The 25440-nt window shown below is 43.1% G+C and overlaps 1 protein-coding gene and 1 long non-coding RNA gene across 2 annotated transcripts in view; one reads left to right on the forward strand and one right to left on the reverse strand.

The window, feature by feature from the left end:
* The window catches only part of LOC118358605 (rho GTPase-activating protein 39-like), a 230838-nt gene extending 209755 nt beyond the window's left edge, over window positions 1-21083 (forward strand). The window contains 2 exon segments of the mRNA XM_052481147.1: window positions 14632-14801; window positions 16377-21083. Of these exon segments, the coding sequence (XP_052337107.1) occupies window positions 14632-14801; window positions 16377-16571 (365 nt within the window). The 3' untranslated portion in view covers window positions 16572-21083.
* A 21-nt stretch (window positions 21084-21104) lies between these two features.
* Window positions 21105-22013, reverse strand: LOC127911966 (uncharacterized). Its single transcript, XR_008079882.1, has 3 exons — window positions 21866-22013; window positions 21536-21625; window positions 21105-21130 (listed from the first exon to the last, which is right to left on the reverse strand). It is a non-coding gene; the product is annotated as an uncharacterized LOC127911966 (long non-coding RNA).
* Between the last annotated feature and the right edge of the window lie 3427 nt (window positions 22014-25440).

Raw genomic sequence — 25440 nt, forward strand, 5'->3', positions numbered from 1 at the left:
TTACCAGGCAAGTCAGTTAAGAACAAATTCATATTTACTATGACGGCCTAGTAACAGTGGGTTAACTGGCCTGGGAACAGTGGGTTAACTGGCCTGGGAACAGTGGGTTAACTGGCCTGGGAACAGTGTGTTAACTGCCTGTTCAGGGGCAGAACGACAGATTTTTACCATGTCAGCTCGGGGTCGAGCGACCTTTCGGTTACTGACCCAACACTCTAACCACTAGGTTACCTGCAGCCCCATGGTGTCATACCCTGGGTTGTTCTGAACAGAATGAGCCTATGTCTGTTTGTTGTGAAGAAGACATGCCGCGGCACACGCACCTGAAAGGCCTCGATCCTATTCTCAACACAACTGCGGTCCGTTTCTCTGAATTGCCTTGTGAAAGCCCAGCACTGTAAGATTGTATTTTATAACATGGCATGTTGGCAATAGAACAAGCTTTCATTTCGTGACCACCTGACCCGGATTGCGATTTATAATGGGCCGTTTTTGGATTGGGTAAACAACAACAGTAATTGTGTGATGGCGGGGATGCAGGGTTGTGTTGAAACAACAAGTGTGCTTGTAGCCCTAGACCCCTCAACGGCACAGCTCGGAGAGCTCCAAACAGCACCTAGACCCCTCAACGGCACAGCTCGGAGAGCTCCAAACAGCACCTAGACCCCTCAACGGCACAGCTCGGAGAGCTCCAAACAGCACCTAGACCCCTCAACGGCTCGGAGAGCTCCAAACAGCACCTAGACCCCTCAACGGCACAGCTCGGAGAGCTCCAAACAGCACCTAGACCCCTCAATGGCACAGCTCGGAAAGCTCCAAACAGCACCTAGACCCCTCAACGGCTCGGAGAGCTCCAAACAGCACCTAGACCCCTCAACGGCACAGCTCGGAGAGCTCCAAACAGCACCTAGACCCCTCAACGGCTCATTTTCCAGGAATAGACTTATCATGGTACTTACTGTATCCAGTTTCCAGGAATAGACTTATCATGTCACTTAATGTATCCAGTTTCCAGGAATAGACTTATCATGGTACTTAATGTATCCAGTTTCCAGGAATAGACTTATCATGGTACTTACTGTATCCAGTTTCCAGGAATAGACTTATGGTACTTACTGTATCCAGTTTCCAGGAATAGACTTATCATGTTACTTAATGTATCCAGTTTCCAGGAATAGACTTATCATGTTACTTAATGTATCCAGTTTCCAGGAATAGACTTATCATGGTACTTAATGTATCCAGTTTCCAGGAATAGACTTATGGTACTTACTGTATCCAGTTTCCAGGAATAGACTTATCATGGTACTTAATGTATCCAGTTTCCAGGAATAGACTTATCATGTCACTTAATGTATCCAGTTTCCAGGAATAGACTTATCATGGTACTCACTGTATCCAGTTTCCAGGAATAGACTTATCATGGTACTTAATGTATCCAGTTTCCAGGAATAGACTTATCATGTACTTAATGTATCCAGTTTCCAGGAATAGACTTATCATGGTACTTACTGTATCCAGTTTCCAGGAATAGACTTATCATGTCACTTAATGTATCCAGTTTCCAGGAATAGACTTATCATGTTACTTAATGTATCCAGTTTCCAGGAATAGACTTATCATGGTACTTAATGTATCCAGTTTCCAGGAATAGACTTATCATGGTACTTACTGTATCCAGTTTCCAGGAATAGACTTATGGTACTTACTGTATCCAGTTTCCAGGAATAGACTTATCATGGTACTTAATGTATCCAGTTTCCAGGAATAGACTTATCATGGTACTTAATGTATCCAGTTTCCAGGAATAGACTTATCATGTAACTTAATGTATCCAGTTTCCAGGAATAGACTTATCATGTCACTTAATGTATCCAGTTTCCAGGAATAGACTTATCATGGTACTTAATGTATCCAGTTTCCAGGAATAGACTTATCATGGTACTTAATGTATCCAGTTTCCAGGAATAGACTTATCATGTAACTTAATGTATCCAGTTTCCAGGAATAGACTTATCATGTCACTTAATGTATCCAGTTTCCAGGAATAGACTTATCATGTCACTTAATGTATCCAGTTTCCAGGAATAGACTTATGGTACTTACTGTATCCAGTTTCCAGGAATAGACTTATCATGTCACTTAATGTATCCAGTTTCCAGGAATAGACTTATCATGGTACTTACTGTTTGGAGCTCTCCGAGCTGTGCCGTTGAGGGGTCTAGGTGCTGTTTGGAGCTCTCCGAGCTGTGCCGTTGAGGGGTCTAGGTGCTGTTTGGAGCTCTCCGAGCTGTGCCGTTGAGGGGTCTAGGTGTCTAGGTGCTGTTTCAATTGCTACCATGGATATGCTTTGCATATTTCTTCTGTAGCAAACATTTCAACTTAGGCCAATTCCCACGAGTGTAAAGGGTTAAGAGTCTCATTAGGTCATTAACTAACGTTTTCATAGGAATGTTCCCACAATGCACCAGTAGTGTTTCCAAGAGACTATTCACTTAATGTCAAATAGAACTTACCCAGAACGTGGTTACCACGTTCTCAGATGTTAATGTCAAATAGAACTTACCCAGAACGTGGTTACCACGTTCTCAGATGTTAATGTTTACATTTACATTTAAGTCATTTAGCAGACGCTCTTATCCAGAGCGACTTACAAATTGGTGCATACACCTTATGACATCCAGTGGAACAGCCACTTTACAATAGTGCATCTAAATCTTTTAAGGGGGGTGAGAAGGATTACTTTATCCTATCCTAGGTATTCCTTAAAGAGGTGGGGTTTCAGGTGTCTCCGGAAGGTGGTGATTGACTCCGCTGTCCTGGCGTCGTGAGGAGTTTGTTCCACCATTGGGGGCCAGAGCAGCGAACAGTTTTGACTGGGCTGAGCGGGAACTGTACTTCCTCAGTGGTAGGGAGGCGAGCAGGCCAGAGGTGGATGAACGCAGTGCCCTTGTTTGGGTGTAGGGCCTGATCAGAGCCTGGAGGTACTGAGGTGCCGTTCCTCTCACAGCTCCGTAGGCAAGCACCATGGTCTTGTAGCGGATGCGAGCTTCAACTGGCATTAATGTCAAATAGAACTTACCCAGAACGTGGTTCTCAGATGTTAATGTCATAGACACGTTTCATGGGAACGTCGCATGAACATTCATGTGTCCAGTTTTCTGTGGGTTAGGACAATATTCCATCAACGTCCCCCAAAACATTTCCAGACACGTTTCAGAGGAACGTTTATGTGTAAAAATAGTTTTATAATTATGCATTACACATAACGTTGCCCAGACAATGAAGGCCCTGATTGGTGAACCACTGATCCATTCATAGCTCTTTGACTGTTGGCAAGGTCAGGGTTACACACACACAGTGCTTTTAGCATACAGTGTTTTCAGCTTACACATTTGACACACCTGATTATATTGTGTTCATTTATACAGTAAGTATTATTCAACATGTCTTCACTTGGGGATTTGAACTCACAACCTCTCGGTTCACTGTACTCCAATCTCCCTGTCTGGTATCAGTTCATCTGATTATTCGCCCATCGTTGATTGTATAGTTGTCTAATGTTGGTGGGGCATATTGACCTGTTTTAATGTTACTCCTGGGTCACTATGATCAATAAAATGTTTCCTTGAGTGTAATTTTAACAGAGCTGAGATTTACTTCGAAGTGCATTCACCTTATTGCTTATACCTATCAAGTTGTTTCAGATCTACACAAGTGCCTAGGGGGAAGGGGTTAGGGTTCCTTCTAGACGGGGCCTAACTATACTGGCCCAATAAGCACACGCCCTGGAGATGTCCCTTATTGGTGCGGTGGTTAGGGCGTTTGTCATTGGTGCAAGTGGCCCGAGGTTTAGAGGCCCACTAGGGGAGTGACCCTACTCTCACATTCTTTTCAGGTTTGACCTCCATACGCTTTTTCAGGTTTGACCTCCATACGCCTTTTCAGGTTTGACCTCCATACGCCTTTTCAGGTTTGACCTCCATACGCCTTTTCAGGCTTAACACGGCTGCTGTACAGGGTTACACATACTAACACAGCTGCTGTACAGGGTTACACATACTAACACAGCTGCTGTACAGGGTTACACATACTAACACAGCTGCTGTACAGGGTTACACATACTAACACAGCTGCTGTACAGGGTTACACATACTAACACAGCTGCTGTACAGGGTTACACATACTAACACAGCTGCTGTACAGGGTTACACATACTAACACAGCTGCTGTACAGGGTTACACATACTAACACAGCTGCTGTACAGGGTTACACATACACACACAGCTGCTGTACAGGGTTACACATACACACACAGCTGCTGTACAGGGTTACACATACTAACACAGCTGCTGTACAGGGTTACACATACTAACACAGCTGCTGTACAGGGTTACACATACTAACACAGCTGCTGTACAGGGTTACACATACACACACAGCTGCTGTACAGGGTTACACATACTAACACAGCTGCTGTACAGGGTTACACATACTAACACAGCTGCTGTACAGGGTTACACATACATTTACATTACATTTAAGTCATTTAGCTTACGCTCTTATCCAGAGCGACTTACAAATTGGTGCATACACCTTATGACATCCAGTGGAACAGCCACTTTACAATAGTGCATCTAAATCTTTTAGGGGGGTGAGACGGATTACTTACCCTATCCTAGGTATTCCTTGAAGAGGTGGGGTTTCAGGTGTCTCCGGAAGGTGGTGATTGACTCCGCTGTCCTGGCGTCGTGAGGGAGTTTGTTCCACCATTGGGGGCCAGAGCAGCGAACAGTTTTGACTGGGCTGAGCGGGAACTGTACTTCCTCAGTGGTAGGGAGGCGAGCAGGCCAGAGGTGGATGAACGCAGTGCCCTTGTTTGGGTGTAGGGCCTGATCAGAGCCTGGAGGTACTGAGGTGCCGTTCCCTCACAGCTCCGTAGGCAAGCACCATGGTCTTGTAGCGGATGCGAGCTTCAACTGGAAGCCAGTGGAGAGAGCGGAGGAGCGGGGTGACGTGAGAGAACTTGGGAAGGTTGAACACCAGACGGGCTGCGGCGTTCTGGATGAGTTGTAGGGGTTTAATGGCACAGGCAGGGAGCCCAGCCAACAGCGAGTTGCAGTAATCAAGACGGGAGATGACAAGTGCCTGGATTAGGACCTGCGCCGCTTCCTGTGTGAGGCAGGGTCGTACTCTGCGGATGTTGTAGAGCATGAACCTACAGGAAAGGGACACCGCCTTGATGTTAGTTGAGAACGACAGGGTGTTGTCCAGGATCACGCCAAGGTTCTTAGCGCTCTGGGAGGAGGACACAATGGAGTTGTCAACCGTGATGGCGAGATCATGGAACGGGCAGTCCTTCCCCGGGAGGAAGAGGAGCTCCGTCTTGCTGAGGTTCAGCTTGAGGTGGTGATCCGTCATCCACACTGATATGTCTGCCAGACATGCAGAGATGCGATTCGCCACCTGGTCATCAGAAGGGGGAAAGGAGAAGATTAATTGTGTTCGTCTGCATAGCAATGATAGGAGAGACCATGTGAGGTTATGACAGAGCCAAGTGACTTGGTGTATAGCGAGAATAAGAGAGGGCCTAGAACAGAGCCCTGGGGGACACCAGTGGTGAGAGCGCGTGGTGAGGAGACAGATTCTCGCCACGCCACCTGGTAGGAGCGACCTGTCAGGTAGGACGCTCCAAGCGTGGGCCGCGCCGGAGATGCCCAACTCGGAGAGGGTGGAGAGGAGGATCTGATGGTTCACAGTATCGAAGGCAGCCGATAGGTCTAGAAGGATGAGAGCAGAGGAGAGAGAGTTAGCTTTAGCAGTGCGAAGCGCCTCCGTGATACAGAGAAGAGCAGTCTCAGTTGAATGACTAGTCTTGAAACCTGACTGATTTGGATCAAGAAGGTCATTCTGAGGTTTTTTCAGAAGGGGTGCAACTCAACATACTAACACAGCTGTTGTACAGGGTTACACATACTAACACAGCTGCTGTACAGGGTTACACACACAGCTGCTGTACAGGGTTACACATACTAACACAGCTGCTGTACAGGGTTACACATACTCACACAGCTGCTGTACAGGGTTACACACACAGCTGCTGTACAGGGTTACACATACTAACACACCTGCTGTACAGGGTTACACATACTCACACAGCTGCTGTACAGGGTTACTCACACAGCTGCTGTACAGGGTTACTCACACAGCTGCTGTACAGGGTTACACATACTCACACAGCTGCTGTACAGGGTTACACATACTCACACAGCTGCTGTACAGGGTTACTCACACAGCTGCTGTACAGGGTTACACATACTCACACAGCTGCTGTACAGGGTTACACATACTAACACAGCTGCTGTACAGGGTTACACATACTAACACAGCTGCTGTACAGGGTTGCACATACTAACACAGCTGCTGTACAGGGTTACACATACTAACACAGCTGCTGTACAGGGTTACACATACACACACAGCTGCTGTACAGGGTTACACATACTCACACAGCTGCTGTACAGGGTTACACATACTCACACAGCTGCTGTACAGGGTTACTCACACAGCTGCTGTACAGGGTTACACATACTCACACAGCTGCTGTACAGGGTTACACATACTAACACAGCTGCTGTACAGGGTTACACATACTCACACAGCTGCTGTACAGGGTTACACACACAGCTGCTGTACAGGGTTACACACACAGCTGCTGTACAGGGTTACACATACTCACACAGCTGCTGTACAGGGTTACACATACTCACACAGCTGCTGTACAGGGTTACACATACTCACACAGCTGCTGTACAGGGTTACACATACTAACACAGCTGCTGTACAGGGTTACACATACTCACACAGCTGCTGTACAGGGTTACACATACTCACACAGCTGCTGTACAGGGTTACACATACTCACACAGCTGCTGTACAGGGTTACACACACAGCTGCTGTACAGGGTTACACACACAGCTGCTGTACAGGGTTACACATACTAACACAGCTGCTGTACAGGGTTACACATACTCACACAGCTGCTGTACAGGGTTACACACACAGCTGCTGTACAGGGTTACACATACTAACACAGCTGCTGTACAGGGTTACACATACTAACACAGCTGCTATCTTTCTTTGATTTTAAGCTTTCCGAAACCCCCTTTTGGAAATGAGTTAGCCTACAGCTTGAATTCCGTTAGAGTGAGACAAGGCTTTAAAAATATAGGCCTTTATAACACGACAGTATAGATATACTAATGTATGGGTGACTTGAAAAAGTAACTAATCATTAAAACATTTGAAGACTGTAACTCGTTATATTACTCTGTTACTCATAAAACGAATACAACTGTAAGTAATATATTACCCCCAACATTGGTCCCAAGTTATTCTGTTGCACTTTGTCTATTTTTCCACATCAAAACTTGGAGGTGGAGCTCTGTGTTGTGTATTGTTAAGGTATAACTGGCATCATCATCGCTGAAATGTCAAATGTTAGAAAGTACAGGCATGTTACTGTAAATATTCTGAGAATGTGAAAACCATGTTCTGGGTATGTTTTCTTTCAGAAGCAACACCACCACCTGGGGTAAGTTTTCGGGAACAAATTAGGAATGTTACGGATAGAAATGCAATGACGAGAGCTGATGCAGTTCCTTCTCAGAGAAACGTTCGTTCTACGTGATGTGTGTGGTTTCATAAAGACCATAGAGTTCTCTTTGAGATGCTCAGCTATCTAGAATTCTACCGATTCCCCGTCTTTCAATGAGAAACTCATTTTAATTAGATCAGATAGGTCTGTTGTAACTGTTTCCAAATAGTGACGTTAACCTATTATTGCTGAAAATGTGACAGTAGGATGACTCTCCTAGCGGGTCTTAAACCCAAGCCATCAGTGACTTACACCCTAACCACTGTCCCAATAAGGGTTATCGAGGGCATGTGCTTATTGGGCCAGTATAGTTAGGTCCTGTCTGGAAGAAACTCTAACCCCTTCCCCCTAGGCACTTGTGTAGATCTGAAACAACTTGATAGGTTATAAGCAATAAGGTGAATGCACTTTGAAATCAATCTCAGCTCTGTTAAAAGTACACTCAAGAAAATATTCAGGAGTATCATTAAAACAGGTTAACATGCCCTCACCAAAATTAGACAACTATACAGAAAGCCCTTCAATTGCTGAACTCAATGAGAGAATAGACCGATTAAATGATAACTAACACAGACATGGTGATGTAGCAGTAAGATCTGAATACTATGAACCAAGAGGTTGGGAGTTCAAATCCCAGATGACGGCATGTTGAAAAATAATTACTGTATAAACGAACATGCACAATGTAATCTTGTGTCAAATATGTAAGTTGAAAACACTGTGTTAAAAGCACTGTGTGTTAAAAGCACTGTGTGTTAAAAACACTGTGTTTAAAAGCACTGTGTGTTGAAAACACTGTGTTAAAAGCACTGTGTGTTGAAAACACTGTGTTAAAAGCACTGTGTATGTGAGTACCCCTAAATCTTGCCAACAGACAAGCGCTATGAATGGATCAGTGGTTGACCAATCACGTTCTTGGAAACAGTCACAATGTGTTTGGGGGGTTTCTTTGGGACCATCAGGCGACATGTCCTGACAACACACAGTGGTCTTCATGCAACTTTCCCATGAAACGTGTCTGGAACATTAACATTTTAGATTTCTCCAACATGGAAACCATTTTCTGTGTTATGTTTGGTGTAACGTTGATGAAATATTATCTCAACCTTCAGAAAACTGAACACATGAATGTTCTTGCAACGTCCCATGAAACGCGTCTAGAACATAGAATGTTGTATATTCTGAGAACATTGTAACCACATTCTGGATAAGTTCTGTTTGAAATGTTCTCCTAACTTGAACACCAAAACATGCTAAAAAAGATTCTCAGAAGGGTTTTTCTATTATACAGTGCGTCCTGAAAGTATTCAGACCCCTTAACTTTTTCCACATTTTGTTACGTTAATCTTATTTGCAAAATTGATTAAACCGTGTTTTTTTTACCCTGATCAATCTACACACAATACCCCATAATGACAAAGCAAAAACAGGTTTTTAGAAATTGTAGCACATTTATTGAAAAATAAATACTGAAATACCTTATTTACATACAGTTGAAGTTGGAAGTTTACATACACTTAGGTTGGAGTCATTAAAACTCGTTTTTCAACCACTTCACAAATTTCTTGTTAACAAAGTATAGTTTTGGCAAGTCGGTTAGGACATCTACTTTGTGCATGACACAAGTAATTTTTCCAACAATTGTTTACAGACAGATCATTTCAAGTCTGGTTCATCCTTTGGAGCAATTTCCAAACGCCTGAAGGTACCACGTTCATCTGTACAATCAATAGTACGCTAGTATAAACACCATGGGACAGCGCAGCCTTCATACCGCTCAAGAAGGAAGACGTGTTCTGTCTCAGATGCTGGAGGAAACAGATACAGAAGTATCTATCTCCACAGTAAAACGAGTTCTATATCGACATAACCTGAAAGGCCGCTCCGCAAGGGAGAAGCCACTGCTCCAAAATCGCCACAAAAAAGACAGAATATGGTTCACAACTGCACATGGGGACAAAGATTGTACTTTTTGGAGAAATGTCCTCTGGTCTGATGAAACAAAAATAGAACTGTTTGGCCATAATGACCATCGTTATGTTTGGAGGAAAAAGAGGGAGGCTTGCAAGCAGAAGAACACCAACCCAACCGTGAAGCATGGGGGCGGCAGCATCATGTTGTGGGGGTGCTTTGCTGCAGAAGGGACTGGTGCACTTCACAAAATAGATGGCATCATGAGGGTGGAAAATTATGTGGATATATTGAAGCTCAAGACATCAGTCAGGTTGGTCGCAAATGGGTCTTCCAAATGGACAATGACCCCAAGCATACTTCCAAGTTGTGGCAAAATGGCTTAAGAACAAAAAAAAGTCAAGGTATTGGAGTGGCCATCATAAAGCCCTGACCTCAATCCTATAGAAAATGTGTGGGCAGAACTGAAAAGTGTGTGCGAGCAAGGAGGCCTTCAAACCTAACTCAGTTACACCAGCTCTGTCAGGAGGAACGGGCCAAAATTCACCCAACTTATTGTGGGAAGCTTGTGGAAGGCTATCTGAAATGTTTGACCCAAGTTAAACAATTTAAGGCAATGCTACCAAACACTAATTGAGTGTATGTAAACTTCTGACCCACTGGGAATGTGATGAAAGAAATAAAAGCTCAAATAAATCACTACTATTATTCTGACATTTCACATTCTTAAAATAAAGTGGTGATCCTAACTGACCTAGGACAGGGCATTTTTACTAGGATTAAATGTCAGGAATTGTGAAAAACTGAGTTAATGTATTTGGCTAAGGTTTATGTAAACTTCCGACTTCAACTGTAAGTGTTCAGACCCTTTGCTATGAGACTTGAAATTGAGCTCTTGTGCATCCTGTTTCCATTGATCATCCTTGAGCTGTTTCTACAACTTGATTGGAGTCCACCTGTGGTAAATTACATTGACTGGACATGATTTGGAAAGGCACACACCTGTCTATATAAGGTCCCACAGTTGACAGTGCATGCCAGAGCAAGATCCAAGCCGTGAGGTCAATGGAATTGTCCGTGAAGCATCAAGACAGGATTGTGTCGAGGCACAGATCTGGGGAAGGATACAAAGAAATGTCTGCAGCATTGAAGGTCCCCAAGAGCACAGTGGCCTCCATCATTCTGCAGCATTGAAGGTCCCCAAGAGCACAGTGGCCTCCATCATTCTTGAATGGAAAAAGTTTGGAACCACCAAGACTCTTCCTACAGCTGACGATCCGGCAATTTGGGTGAGAAGGACCTTGGTCAGGGAGGTGACCGTTAACCCGATGGTCACTCTGACAGAGCTCCAGAGTTCCTCTGTGGAGATGGGGGAACCTTCTAGAAGGACAACCATCTCTGCAGCACTCTACCAATCAGGCCTTTATGGTAGAGTGGCCAACATATTCATGCTTCGCCAATTCCTCTTTGATTTAGAAGATACTTTTGCGCAAACAACATGCTGATTTAAGCCTCCACCAGTACTGGTATCAGGCTGTATTAGCTAGGTACGTTTGCCCTGACTCAGTTTACTAGGCAGATAACTAGCGTTTAGCATTAGTGGCTAACACGATTTAACATAACTTGCTAAGAAAATACAAACTAGCTGTTTGCAGATGTAAGAAACACAAACTAATATTGTAATTATAGAACGCTAGTGGATTTATATTAAGATCAAAGTGGAAACAACATCGTTGTCATCAACATTGTTGCATGTGCTGCATTGACCATTGCAGACTGAAGCGGCATGGAGAGAGAGAGAGAGTGTCTCGGAGTGGTCAAGGAACAACAAAGACTAGTAGGTGAAGATTCACCTTCCAACAGGACAATGACCTGGTTTGATGAAATCGAGATTGAAGTCTTTGACCTAAGCACACAGCCAAGACCACGCAGGAGTGGCTTCTGGACAAGTCTCTGAATGCCCATGAGTGGCCCAGCCAGAGCCCAGACTTGAACCTGAACGAACATATCTGAGGAGACCTGAAAATAACTGTGCAGAAACGCTCCCCATCCAACCTGACAGAGCTTGAGAGGACCTGCAGAGAAGAATGGGAGAAACTCCCCGAATACATGTGTGCCAAGCTTGTAGCGTCACACCCAGGAAGACTCAGGGCTGTAATCGCTGGCAAAGGTGATTCAACAAAGTACTGTGTAAAGGGTCTGAATACTTATGTAAATGTGATATTTCAGTTTTATTTTTTATGTTGCAAATAATTCCAGCGTGGGAATGAAAGGAATGTAGACACGCGATTCCTTGGAGAGAATAACCGGATGGTCCTGCTTGAATTTACCTTCTTAGATACAGATACAGATACTCAACCGCATTGATTGTTAAGAGGTTCCTTTGTCTTCTTCAACCTCGTGTAGCGTTTTGGGGTCACGAAAAGTCGTGGACCTCGGCTGCAGCGCGCGGTCAACTTAGTCTGATATGTCAATTCTTAACTCACATGTTTAACACCCCTGGGCCACAAAGGGGCGTTTCCATCTTTATAGCAAGTTCTCTGGGGGGGTATCTAGTTACGAGGCAAGGAATGGATTTTACTGTGATCTAGTTTAGACAAATAAATTCACTGTTCATCTTTACTAAAACATTATGTTTGATTGGGATATTTTCTACACAACACACAGTATGTAAAAGTAAAACTCGTTTTATTTCATATTCCCTCGTTGTTACCATCATTTTGGCTGATGAAATATTGTCCCGAAGTCTATTTACAGTGGTGCAAAAAAAGTATTTCATCAGCCACCAATTGTGCAAGTTATCCCACTTAATAAGATGAGAGAGGTCTGTAATTTGCATCATAGGTACACTTCAACTATGACAGACAAAATGAGAAAGAAAAAAATCCAGAAAATCACATTGTAGGATTTTTATGAATTTATTTGCAAATAATGGTGGAAAATAAGTATTTGGTCAATAACAAAAGTTTATCTCAATACTTTGTTATATACCCTTTGTTGGCAATGACAGAGGTCAAACGTTTTCTGTAAGTCTTCACAAGTCATGACACACTGTACGGGTAACAAATTTACATTTTCAATTCAAGGTGCTTTATTGGCATGGGAAACATATGTTAACATTGCCAAAGCAAGTGGGGTAGATAATATACAAAAGTGAAATAAGTAAACATTACACTCACAGAAGTTTCAAAAGAATAAAGACATTACAAATGTTATTATGTATATATACAGTGTTATAATGATGTACAAATGGTTAAAGTACAAAAGGGAAATAAATATGCAGAAATATGGGTTGTATTTACAATGGTGTTTGTTCTTCACTGGTTGCCCTTTTCTTGTGGCAACAGGTCACAAATCTTGCTGCAGTGATGGCACTGTGGTATTTCACCCAGTAGATATGGGAGTTTATCAAATCGGGTTTGTTTTTGAATTCTTTGTGGATCTGTGTAATCTGAGGGAAATATGTGTCTCTAATATGGTCATACATTGGGCAGGAGGTTAGAAAGTGCAGCTCAGTTTCCACCTCATTTTGTGGGCAGTGTACACATAGCCTGTGTGCCTACGGCGGCCTTTCTCAATAGCAAAGCTATGCTCACTGAGTCTGTACATAGTCAAAGCTTTCCTTAAATTTGGGTCAGTCACAGTGGTTAGGTATTCTGCCACTGTGTACTCTCTGTTTAGTGCCAAATAGCATTTTAGTTTGCTCCGTTTTTTTGTTAATTCTTTCCAATGTGTCAAGTAATTATCTTTTTGTTTTCTCATGACTTGTTTGGGTCTAATTGTGTTGCTGTCCTGGGGCTCTGTGGGGTCTGTTTGTGTTTGTGAACAGAGCCCCAGGACCAGCTTGCTTAGGGGACTCTTCTCCAGGTTCATCTCTCTGTAGGTGATGGCTTTGTTATGGAAGGTTTGGGAATCGCTTCCTTTTAGGTGGTTGTAGAATTTAACGGCTCTTTTCTGGATTTTGATAATTAGTGGGTATCGGCCTAATTCTGCTCTGCATGCATTATTTGGTGTTCTACGTTGTACACGGAGGAATTTTTTTCAGAATTCTGCATGCAGTCTCAATTTGGTGTTTGTCCCATTTTGTGAATTCTTGGTTGGTGAGCGGACCCCAGACCAGACCTCACAACCATAAAGGGCAATGGCTTCTGTAACTGATTCAAGTATTTTTAGCCAGATCCTAATTGGTATGTTGAATTTTATGTTACTTTTGATGGCATAGAATGCCCTTTTTGCCTTTTCTCTCAGATCGCTCACAGCTTTGTGGAAGTTACCTGTTGCGCTGATGTTTAGGCCAAGGCATGTATAGTTTTTTGTGTGCTCTAGGGCAACGGTGTCTAGATGGAATTTATATTTGTGGTCCTGGTGACTGGACCTTTTTTGGAACACCATTATTTTGGTCTTACTGAGATTTATTGTCAGAGCCCAGGTCTAACAGAATCTGTGCAGAATATCAAGGTGCTGCTGTAGACACTCCTTGGTTGGTGACAGAGGCACCAGATCATCAGCAAACAGTAGACATTTTATTTCAGATTCTAGTAGGGTGAGGCCGGGTGCTGCAGTCTTTTCGTTGATATATATGTTGAAGAGGGTGGGGCTTAAGCTGCATCCCTGTCTCACCCCACGGCCCTTTGGAAAGAAATGTGTGTATATTTTGCCTATTTTATCTGCACACTTGTTGTTTGTGTCCATGGACTTTCTAATGTCGTCTGTTTTTCCCCCAGAAAATGTCTCTCCCTATAATTTTTAGCTGGGTCTCTCTTTCTCACACAAGCACACATACACACACACACACACACACACACAACTGTAATGGTGTTCTTTTGTTCTGGTCTGTACTCTGGGTGATTGAGGAATTTGTGTCAGTGTGTGCTGGCCAGGGAGAGGGGTTTGTGTGTCTGACCAGTCAACTGTTTCTGCCTCTTGATTGGACTCTCATTGGATTTATTATAAATTGACTTACACTGTAGAGATTGCTAGAGCGAACAAATTACTCTTATTTTTCAGTCTCTCTCTTTCCAATTGTACCCCCGCTCTCTTCCTCTCTCTCTCTCCCCCCAGCATCTCTGTTGAAGTTTTGGTACAGGGAGTTGGAGGAGCCGTTGATTCCTCATGAGTTCTATGAGGAGTGTATCACTCACTATGATGACCCTGAGGCTGCAGTCAACGTTGTCATGGCCCTGCCTCACATCAACAAACTGGTGCTCTGCTACCTCATACGTTTTCTACAGGTAAAACACACACACACACACACACACACACACACACACACACACACACACACACACACACACTGTACTGTACATACAAAAGTCCAGTGTAAAAAGAAGCTCTCATCAATCCACTCCCTGAGATTATTTATTTTAGGGACAGTGATTTACAAAAGTAAACCTTCAATAGTGAACATAGTAGCAATAGGATGGCTAGTGGCTACTGTTGATTGTCTGCTAAAAGAAAGCTACAAAAAGACACCTAGCATTCATCTTGGCTAGTCTACTGTAGCTGTACGGTACCTTCAGAAAGTATTCAGACCCCTTGACTTTTTCCACATTTTGTTACGTTACAGCCTTATTCTAAAATGGATTATTATTCTAAAACAGGTTATTAGAATATTTAGCAAGTTTATTAAAAAATAAAAAACAGAAATACCTTATTTACATTATTTACAATCAGGCCTTTATGGTAGTGGCCTGATGGAAGCCACTCCTCAGTAAAAAGGCACATGACAGCCCGGTTGGAGTTTACCAAAAAGCACCCAAATACTCTCAGACCATTAGAAACTAGATTCTCTGGTCTGATGAAACCAAGATTGAACTCTTTGGCCTGAATGCCTAGCGTCACGTCTGGAGGAAACCTGGCATCATCCCTACGGTGAAGCATGGTGGTGGCAGCATCACATCTGGAGGAAACCTGACACCATCTCTACGGTGAAGCATGGTGGTGGCAGCATCTACAACGCGGCAGGGACTGGGAGACTAGTCAGGATCGAGGGAAAGATGAACGGAGCAAAGTACAGAGAGATCCTTGATGAAAACTTGCTCCAGAGCGCTCAGGACCTCAGACTGGGGTGAAGGTTAACCTTCAACAGGATAATGACCCTAAGCACACAGCCAAGACAACGCAGGTGTGGCTTCGGGACAAGTCTCTGAATGTCCTTGAGTGGCCCAGCCAGAACCCAGATTTGAACCCGAACGAACATATTTGGAAAGACCTGAAAATAGCTGTTCAGCGACTCTCCCTATTCAACTTGACAGAGCTTGAGAGGATCTGCAGAGAAGAATGGAAACTCCCTAAATACAGGTGTGCCAAGCTTGTAGCGTCATACCCAAGAAGACTCAATGCTTTAAATCGCTGCCAAAGGTGCTTCAATAAAGTACTGCGTAAAGGGTCTGAATACTTATGTAAATGTGATATAAAAATGTTGTTATTTTAATTTTATTAACAAAACAAATCTACAAACCTATTTTCGCTTTGTCATTATGGGGAATGGTGTGTAAATTGATGAGGGGAAAAAAACAATTGAATCAATTGTAGAATAAGGCTGTAACAAAATGTGGAAAAGTGAAGGGGTCTGAACACTTTCCAAATGCACTGTAGATATCTTTGGAAAAGCAGTTAACGGGGTAGTGTACTATTTTGAATATCTTAAAATGACATATAGTACATCATCCTCTCTACACACTCATACACACTTTTTAACTTCACACATCACCCTCTTCCTGCAGGTAACGCACACACACACACACACCTGCTCAAACACACCCATCATCATCTCTCTCTTTCTCTCGGTCTCTCTAACCCTCCAGGTGTTTGGCCAACCTACCAACGTGATGATAACTAAGATGGATGTGAACAACCTGGCCATGGTGATGGCTCCCAACTGCCTGCGCTGCCAGTCAGACGACCCACGCATCATCTTTGAGAACACGCGTAAAGAGATGTCCTTCATCCGCGTGCTCATCCAGCGCCTCGACACCAGCTTTATGGATGGCCTGCTATAGCCCCCCAACTTCGACTGTGCCCCAAAACGACCATACGACACGGAGCGCCTCTCTCCCTGCTATAGCCCCCCACTTTTCAACTACTCTACCCTGAAAAACCCCCACACGGGTTGCCCCCCAATTTCAAATGTGCCCATAAATCCACCAAGGGTCCACCTGCCCCACAGACCCTGTTCTAGCCCCCCAACATCAATTGGGATGACCAGTTGGGATACCTCCCAACTCCAACTTCCCCCCCCCCCATATACCCTGCTATAGCCCCCAAACTACAAGTACTGACCCCAAAACCATCCATTCACACAGGACGGGATGATCCCCGAAGGAGTCCAGCCTGACCCGGACCCCTGACCTCTAACCTCTACCCCCACCCTACACACAGGGACTTGCGTCTCACACACACTGATGTACAGGGTTACACATACTCACATAGACATACTGGCACATGTACATTTACTGACGTGTACACATACTCAAATAGACATACTGACGTGTACACATACTCACATAGACATACTGACGTGTACACATACTCACATAGACATACTGGCACATGTACATTTACTGACACACTCACTTGTATAGTACACATCCATACACACAATTTCTGAAATCAGGGTGTCGGACCACAAATCAGCTCCGAACCCAGAGCTGCAGTCAAACTGCCATCAAAGAAGGTGGATAAATGAAGATGTCCCACTCAGGCTGTTTACCATTGATAAAAATGGCCCGGTCTGCTTAAGGGATGACTCTTTCATAGGTACCAATGCATTAGCAGCTGAGTCTGGGCTGTTTAGTTCATTGACTAAATGAACCAGAACAAAGGAGGGCGAGAGATGTTTCCTAGATGTCTCCTCTCCTGTCTCTGCTGCCATGAAGCCTGTCAGTCCATCTGCACTGTTGTCACCAACCAACTGATGTCAATAAAGTTCTTTATTTTGATTCTTTTGGGACGGTGGGGGGGCGAATCCAGGTCAGGTGCTAGATGGGATCATCGCAGCACTGCCAATCAACCGTGACTGTTGCAACCAGAAGTGATAGACAACCCTACAGCCCTTATCGCCCATCCACCTGGTACATAGGCCCTTCTGCCCCACTCACCCCTCTGACCACCCAGACATCCACATAACCTCTACCCCAAGAGCCCCTCACCATCTACCCCCACAGCACATCCTCAAGATGGTGCCTCTATACTCTCATACTGATATGATTTCCGAATGTCTAAATTGAGATCCGACCACCTCTATCTGTCTGTCAGTCTGTCTCTCTCAGTCAGAAAAACTGGACCTGTCTTTTGGACATGGAGATGGTGCCTCTATACTCTCATACTGATGGTGCACACCTCTATACTCTCATACTGATGGTGCACACCTCTATACTCTCATACTGATATTGATGATAACTGGACCTGTCTTTTGGACCTGCAAAGTTTTCTTTAGTTGCTGATTTGACTGGGTATGGATTAAAAATATATATATTATTATTTTATTAATTGATTTGTTGTATTTAACAGAGTTAAGTTTTTTGCCCACTATTTTATATCATTTAATTTATTTGTATTTATTTCAGCAATATTTCCTAATGCCTTCTTATTAGACCATATACTTTAGGATTCACATTGTCTGTCCGTGTGTCCCACATTGCACCCTATTCCCTTTATAGTGCACTAGTTTTTTGTCAAAAGTAGTGCACTATATAGGGAATAGGGTGCCCTTTGGGATGCACGTCGTCTTTATGTTTGAGAGAAATGAGTGTGGACATGTAGGCATGTATGTGCTTGTGTCTGTGTTTTCAATACAATAGGGCATCACATGTTCATGTGCTCTCTGAAGGGTACAGTTGGTGTGTCTCTCTGTGTGTCTGAGAGTTAAAGGCTGTTTTTTTTGTTCTGTTCAATCTGTGTTTACACACACACCACCTTTAACCTAATTAAGTCCACATTCTCGCAGAAGGACTCTCGTACTCAGATGTTGCGTATCTGTGGATGGATATTTTCTGCGTTAAATAGCGGTCAAGCAACATGTTGAAGAGATAAAGTGGATGAGTGAGGAAGAACGGGAGGGGAGAAAGGGGTCTATGTCACTATGTGGGGCGGCAGGGTAGCCTAGTGGTTAGAGCGTTGGACTAATAACCGGAAGGTTGCAAGTTCAAATCCCCGACAAGGTACGAATCTGTCGTTCTGCCCCTGAACACGGCAGTTAACCCACTGTTCCCCTGAACAAGGCAGTTAACCCACTGTTCCCCTGAACAAGGCAGTTAAACCCACTGTTCCCCTGAACAAGGTAGTTAACCCACTGTTCCCCTGAACAAGGCAGTTAACCCACTGTTCCCCTGAACAAGGTAGTTAACCCACTGTTCCCCTGAACAAGGTAGTTAACCCACTGTTCCCCTGAACAAGGCAGTTAACCCACTGTTCCCCTGAACAAGGTAGTTAACCCACTGTTCCCCTGAACAAGGCAGTTAACCCACTGTTCCCCTGAACAAGGCAGTTAACCCACTGTTCCCCTGAACAAGGTAGTTAACCCACTGTTCCCCTGAACAAGGTAGTTAACCCACTGTTCCCCTGAACAAGGTAGTTAACCCACTGTTCCCCTGAACAAGGCAGTTAACCCACTGTTCCCCTGAACAAGGCAGTTAACCCACTGTTCCCCTGAACAAGGTAGTTAACCCACTGTTCCCCTGAACAAGGCAGTTAACCCACTGTTCCCCTGAACAAGGCAGTTAACCCACTGTTCCCCTGAACAAGGTAGTTAACCCACTGTTCCCCTGAACAAGGCAGTTAACCCACTGTTCCCCTGAACAAGGTAGTTAACCCACTGTTCCCCTGAACAAGGTAGTTAACCCACTGTTCCCCTGAACAAGGCAGTTAACCCACTGTTCCCCTGAACAAGGTAGTTAACCCACTGTTCCCCTGAACAAGGCAGTTAAACCCACTGTTCCTAGGCTGTCATTGAAAATAAGAATTTGTTCTTAACTGACTTGCCCGGTTAAATAAAGGTAGTAATAAAACATGTACAGTCTGGACAGACCTACTCATTCAAGGGTTTTTCTTGAATGAATATGTGCATCCCAAAAGATACCCTATTTCCCTGGTCAAAAGTAGTGCATTATATAGGGAATAGGGTGCCATTTGGTAGGTAGTGTCCTTTAAATCAATGACGTCTAGCATTACAACACCTGTTACCAAGTGGACCATTTCTAATCAAACAAAGCTTGGCATCATCTGACACAGGAACAGGATACATGTTGTTTGACCACTTTTGAATGAGCAAATAGTTCTGATGATTATGACAGAGACATGATCTAATCCAAAAGTATAAGATAGCTAGCTGCTCGTTGTGACTCGCCCTGCAGTAACCAGGTTTTTATCCAACCTTCTTAAGCGAGTGAAGTATGTCAGATAAAACATTTCACGACAGTCCTGATGGAAACCGCAAATAACCATCATATCGAAGCAAACTTCGAGTCACGTGATGATATGTTTGGTCGTCTTCCCACTATAATACTGCAGTGATTTATGCTCCTTTCCAATAAATATTGAGGGTCTTAAACCAGAGAAATGATGATCGATATTTGGCTGCCTTTTGACATATGAAAATAATCTCGCTCTTTTGTCCATTATAATGTGATCATATATCCTACGTGCACTGTATCTGCCAGCTGTTGGCTAGAGAGCACGTACCAAGACCAGAGTGGGCACAGTCGCAATATAACGCCATTTATTGTTTTACATAACCACATTTAACTTGTATTATTTATTCGGTACATTGTCATTTAACCGCAAAAGTTATTTTTGTGTGCACTACGTCTTAAGGCACAGACTTTTTCCAGCAACAGGTCAGTTTGATGAAACACATCTCGGGTAGGAAATTGCATATTTTTGAATATTCACATGAAAAATCTGTCGCCAATTGGATGTACTCTTCATTTACGTCTCAACAATGGCTGAATTACAATCTGTAAGTAGTAGAACTGATCACTCAGTACTTTGGCCAATACTACATTTTTTACTGACATGTTTAAAACTATTTTCTACAGTGGAAAGGAGGGCTCACATGTTAACAACATAGACTACCAAGGGGCACTGCAAAAATACTACTCTCAGAGACAGAAAGACGGAACAAAAATGTGTGTGTATGTGTTTGTGTAAGGGATGGCAGTAGAAAATTGACCAATCAGCATGCAGAACTTCGGGTCACCACTTTTACAAACAAAGTAAATAAATGAAAAATACATGAAAAAAATAAACATGAAATACTTACGGAAAGGATTTACAAACATGTTAAAAATAAATGTTTCCACTTTAAGAGATGATTTTTAATCTCTTTTGTTTTCAATGATTACTGGTTGGTTCTCGTTTTTTGATTTGTTGCTACATATGTTCTTACAGTTCGTGTCCATACTGTTATTATCATTATTGATGTAATTAAAATGACAGATATTGATCACAAGTAAGGTGGGAATCAGCTGCTATGTACTCTGTGCTCCTCACCTCCTCCAACTTCCCCTACCTCCTGCTCCTCACCTCCTCCAACTTCCCCTACCTCCTGCTCCTCCCTCACCTCCTCCTTTTCTTCCTCTAACTTCCCTACCTCCTGCTCCTCCCTCACCTCCTCCTTTTCTTCCTCTAACTTCCCCTACCTCCTGCTCCTCCCTCACCTCCTCCTTTTCTTCCTCTAACTTCCCCTACCTCCTGCTCCTCCCTCACCTCCTCCTTTTCTTCCTCTAACTTCCCCTACCTCCTGCTCCTCCCTCACCTCCTCCTTTTCTTCCTCTAACTTCCCCTACCTCCTGCTCCTCACCTCCTCCAACTTCCCCTACCTCCTGCTCCTCACCTCCTCCAACTTCCCCTACCTCCTGCTCCTCACCTCCTCCAACTTCCCCTACCTCCTGCTCCTCACCTCCTCCAACTTCCCCTACCTCCTGCTCCTCACCTCCTCCAACTTCCCCTACCTCCTGCTCCTCACCTCCTCCTTTTCTTCCTCTAACTTCCCCTACCTCCTGCTCCTCACCTCCTCCTTTTCTTCCTCTAACTTCCCCTACCTCCTGCTCCTCACCTCCTCCTTTTCTTCCTCTAACTTCCCCTACCTCCTGCTCCTCCTCACCTCCTCCTTTTCTTCCTCTAACTTCCCCTACCTCCTGCTCCTCCCTCACCTCCTCCTTTTCTTCCTCTAACTTCCCCTACCTCCTGCTCCTCACCTCCTCCTTTTCTTCCTCTAACTTCCCCTACCTCCTGCTCCTCCCTCACCTCCTCCTTTTCTTCCTCTAACTTCCCCTACCTCCTGCTCCTCCCTCACCTCCTCCTTTTCTTCCTCTAACTTCCCCTACCTCCTGCTCCTCACCTCCTCCTTTTCTTCCTCTAACTTCCCCTACCTCCTGCTCCTCACCTCCTCCTTTTCTTCCTCTAACTTCCCCTACCTCCTGCTCCTCACCTCCTCCTTTTCTTCCTCTAACTTCCCCTACCTCCTGCTCCTCACCTCCTCCTTTTCTTCCTCTAACTTCCCCTACCTCCTGCTCCTCACCTCCTCCTTTTCTTCCTCTAACTTCCCCTACCTCCTGCTCCTCAACCTTTTCTTTTCTCTTTTAATGTCCACTGTCTGTCACTCAAACAAAAATCGACATTGTTTAATAAACAATTAAAATGTGAAATATTCATGGTTTGTGTGAGACTTTTATTAACTAACACAGTGACAAGCCATCATAGTTGACTCCCATGTCAATGTAACAATGCAGCATGTACAGTTGAAGTCGCAAGTTTACATACACTTAGGTTGGAGTCATTAAAACTCGTTTTTCAACCACTTGTTTACAAGCTATAGTTTTGGCAAGTCGGTTAGGACATCTACTTTGTGCATGACACAAGTTATTTTTCCAAATAATGTTTACAGACAGATTATTTCACAACTTATTGTGGGAAGCTTGTGGAAGGCTACCCAAAATGTTTGGCCCAAGTTCAACCTTTTAAATGCAATGCCACCAAATACTAATTGAGAGTATGTAAACTTCTGACCCACTGGGAATGTGATGAAAGAAATAAAAGCTGAAATAAATCATTCTCTCTACTATTATTCTGACATTTCGCTTTTTTATTTATTTAAAGTTTTATTAAGTTCTTGTTTTTCAATCAACCAGCAAAACACACTCCACATTCACAGATGTGACAGGCTTAAAAAAAAAATATATATATATATATATATATATATATACACACACACATACAGTGGGGCAAAAAAGTATTTAGTAAGCCACCAATTGTGCAAGTTCTCCCACTTAAAAAGATGATAGAGGCCTGTAATAATAATAATAATAAATCAATTTAAAATCCTACAATGTGATTTTCTTGTTTTTTTTCCTTCTCATTTTGTCTGTCATAGTTGAAGTGTACCTATGATGAAAATTACAGGCCTCTCTCATCTTTTTAAGTGGGAGAACTTGCACAATTGGTGGCTGACTAAATACTTTTTTGCCCCACTGTATATACACAAACATACATACATACACACATATCCTACATACATGTACATACACACATATCCTACATACATGTACATACACACATATCCTACATACACACATATCCTACATACATGTACATACACACATATCCTACATACATGTACATACACACATATCCTACATACACGTACATACACACATATCCTACATACACGTACATACACACATATACTACATACACACATATCCTACATACACACATATCCTACATACATGTACATACACACATCTTCTACATACACACATCTTCTACATACATGTACATACACACATATCCTACATACATGTACATACACACATATCCTACATACATGTACATACACACATATCCTACATACATGTACATACACACCTATCCTACATACATGTACATACACACATATCCTACATACATGTACATACACACATATCCTACATACATGTACATACACACATATCCTACATACACGTACATACACACATATCCTACATACACACATATCCTACATACATGTACATACACAAAGAACAATGAAAAAACAAACATATAAAACTTGCAGCAGCACTATCAAGGTTCTTATTAGCTGTTTCTAGCCTTCGCTGAGACGACGAGCAAATAATTTGTTTTGGGATTTTACAGCACCATACACCACACGTATCTGCTCATTTCCCTAATCACCCCATTCACTCTGTCCAATTTGAAATATAGTTGAGTAGTGGAGACCAGAGTCTATCAAACTTGGGCTGTCTCTTGCGGAGGTCATAAGTGAGCTTTTCAAGAGGGAGAAAGTCGTCAATCCACATTTTAAATGTAGGAGCGGTATTAGAGGCCCACAATAGAAGAATACATTTCTTAGCAAAGTATGTAATAGTCATAAGCATATTTTCTCTGTCAGGATCAAGAACAAAGTCCTGCTGGGCATTAAGAAGATAGATACTGTACATCTAGTATTTTGCCAGATTCTGGCAATCTCTCTACAGCTCCAAAATACATGCATATAGGTTCCACTTTCAGAGGTACATCTTTTACAGTTAGGAGACATGTCTGTTTTCATTCTATGGAGTCTCAAAGGAGTATAATAACATGTGTACAAAAATGTGTAATTAGATTTTTTCATGTTTACATTAGTAGAGGAGCAGTATACCCTGTCGCAAACCTCCGCCCATAACTCATCACTGATAGTCAGACCAAGGTCCTTTTCCCAGATTATTTTCAGAGGAGTATAGGAGGAGCTTCCTTTCTCAGAAAGGAGTCTATAGATGTAAGATATTTTGCCTTTAATGGATTGTGCTGTGACAAGAAGGGTTTCAACTTAATTCAACTGTAATGAATTTCCTCCTCTTCTTCCGAAGAGGAGAGGCGAAACGGATCAGAGGACCAATACGCGGCGTGGTAATTGTCCATGGTTCTTTTTAATGCGTTAAGGTACACATGAACAACTGACTACAAAAAATAAATGTGAAAACTCAAAACAGTCCTATCTGGTGCACACACAGAGACAGGAACAATCACCCACAAACACACAGTGAAACCCAGGCTACCTAAGTATGATTCTCAATCAGAGACAACCAATGACACCTGCCTCTGATTGAGAACCATACTAGGCCGAAACATAGAAATTCCCAAAACCTAGAAAAACAAACATAGACTGCCCACCCAACTCACGCCCTGACCATACTAACTAAATACAAAACACAGGAAATAAAGGTCAGAACGTGACATCAACTGAGTTCTAAACCTCCTCTCGGAGGTAAATGAGGCAATTGCATGTCTAATTTGAAGACATTTTAAAGAAATGGGATCTTGGCACATTGAAATCACTGCAGAGCTCTTGAAAGGATTTCAGTGTAGTGGTTTTCTGATGAAATAGGTCTGAAAAGGTCCTGATTCCTAGAGTATGCCAAAGATTAAAGTTGGCATCCCTCAGGGCTTTTGGCAAGTCTGGGTTGCCTACTATAGGCGAGTGAGAACATATTTGGGAGGAAATGCCAGTTATTTATTACAGTCCCTCCATGCTAGTAGGGTGCTGTAAATCACAAAGGTTTTGGCTATGTTGCCCACTTCACTAAAGTTATTAATGAATATAATTGAGCTTAAGGGCAATGAACCACAGGATTGGGCTTCTATCTGAATCCACGTTGACTCTTGTCTGTTTGTGATCCATGTTAGCATGTTGCGGATTTGGGCAGACCAGTAGTACAATTGAAGGGAGGGAAGGGCAAGACCACCCTAAAATTCAGGTCTCGATAGAGTGGAGAATTTGATCTTAGTTGTTTTTTTGCCCCATATAAATTTGGTGATGCCTTGGTTAGTTGTTTTGAAAAAAGAAACTGGGAGATAGCATGGGAGCATCTGAAATAAATAGTTCAGTCTAGG

The sequence above is a fragment of the Oncorhynchus keta genome, chromosome 26 (assembly GCF_023373465.1).
Source record: "Oncorhynchus keta strain PuntledgeMale-10-30-2019 chromosome 26, Oket_V2, whole genome shotgun sequence".
Taxonomy (NCBI): Eukaryota; Metazoa; Chordata; class Actinopteri; order Salmoniformes; family Salmonidae; genus Oncorhynchus; species Oncorhynchus keta.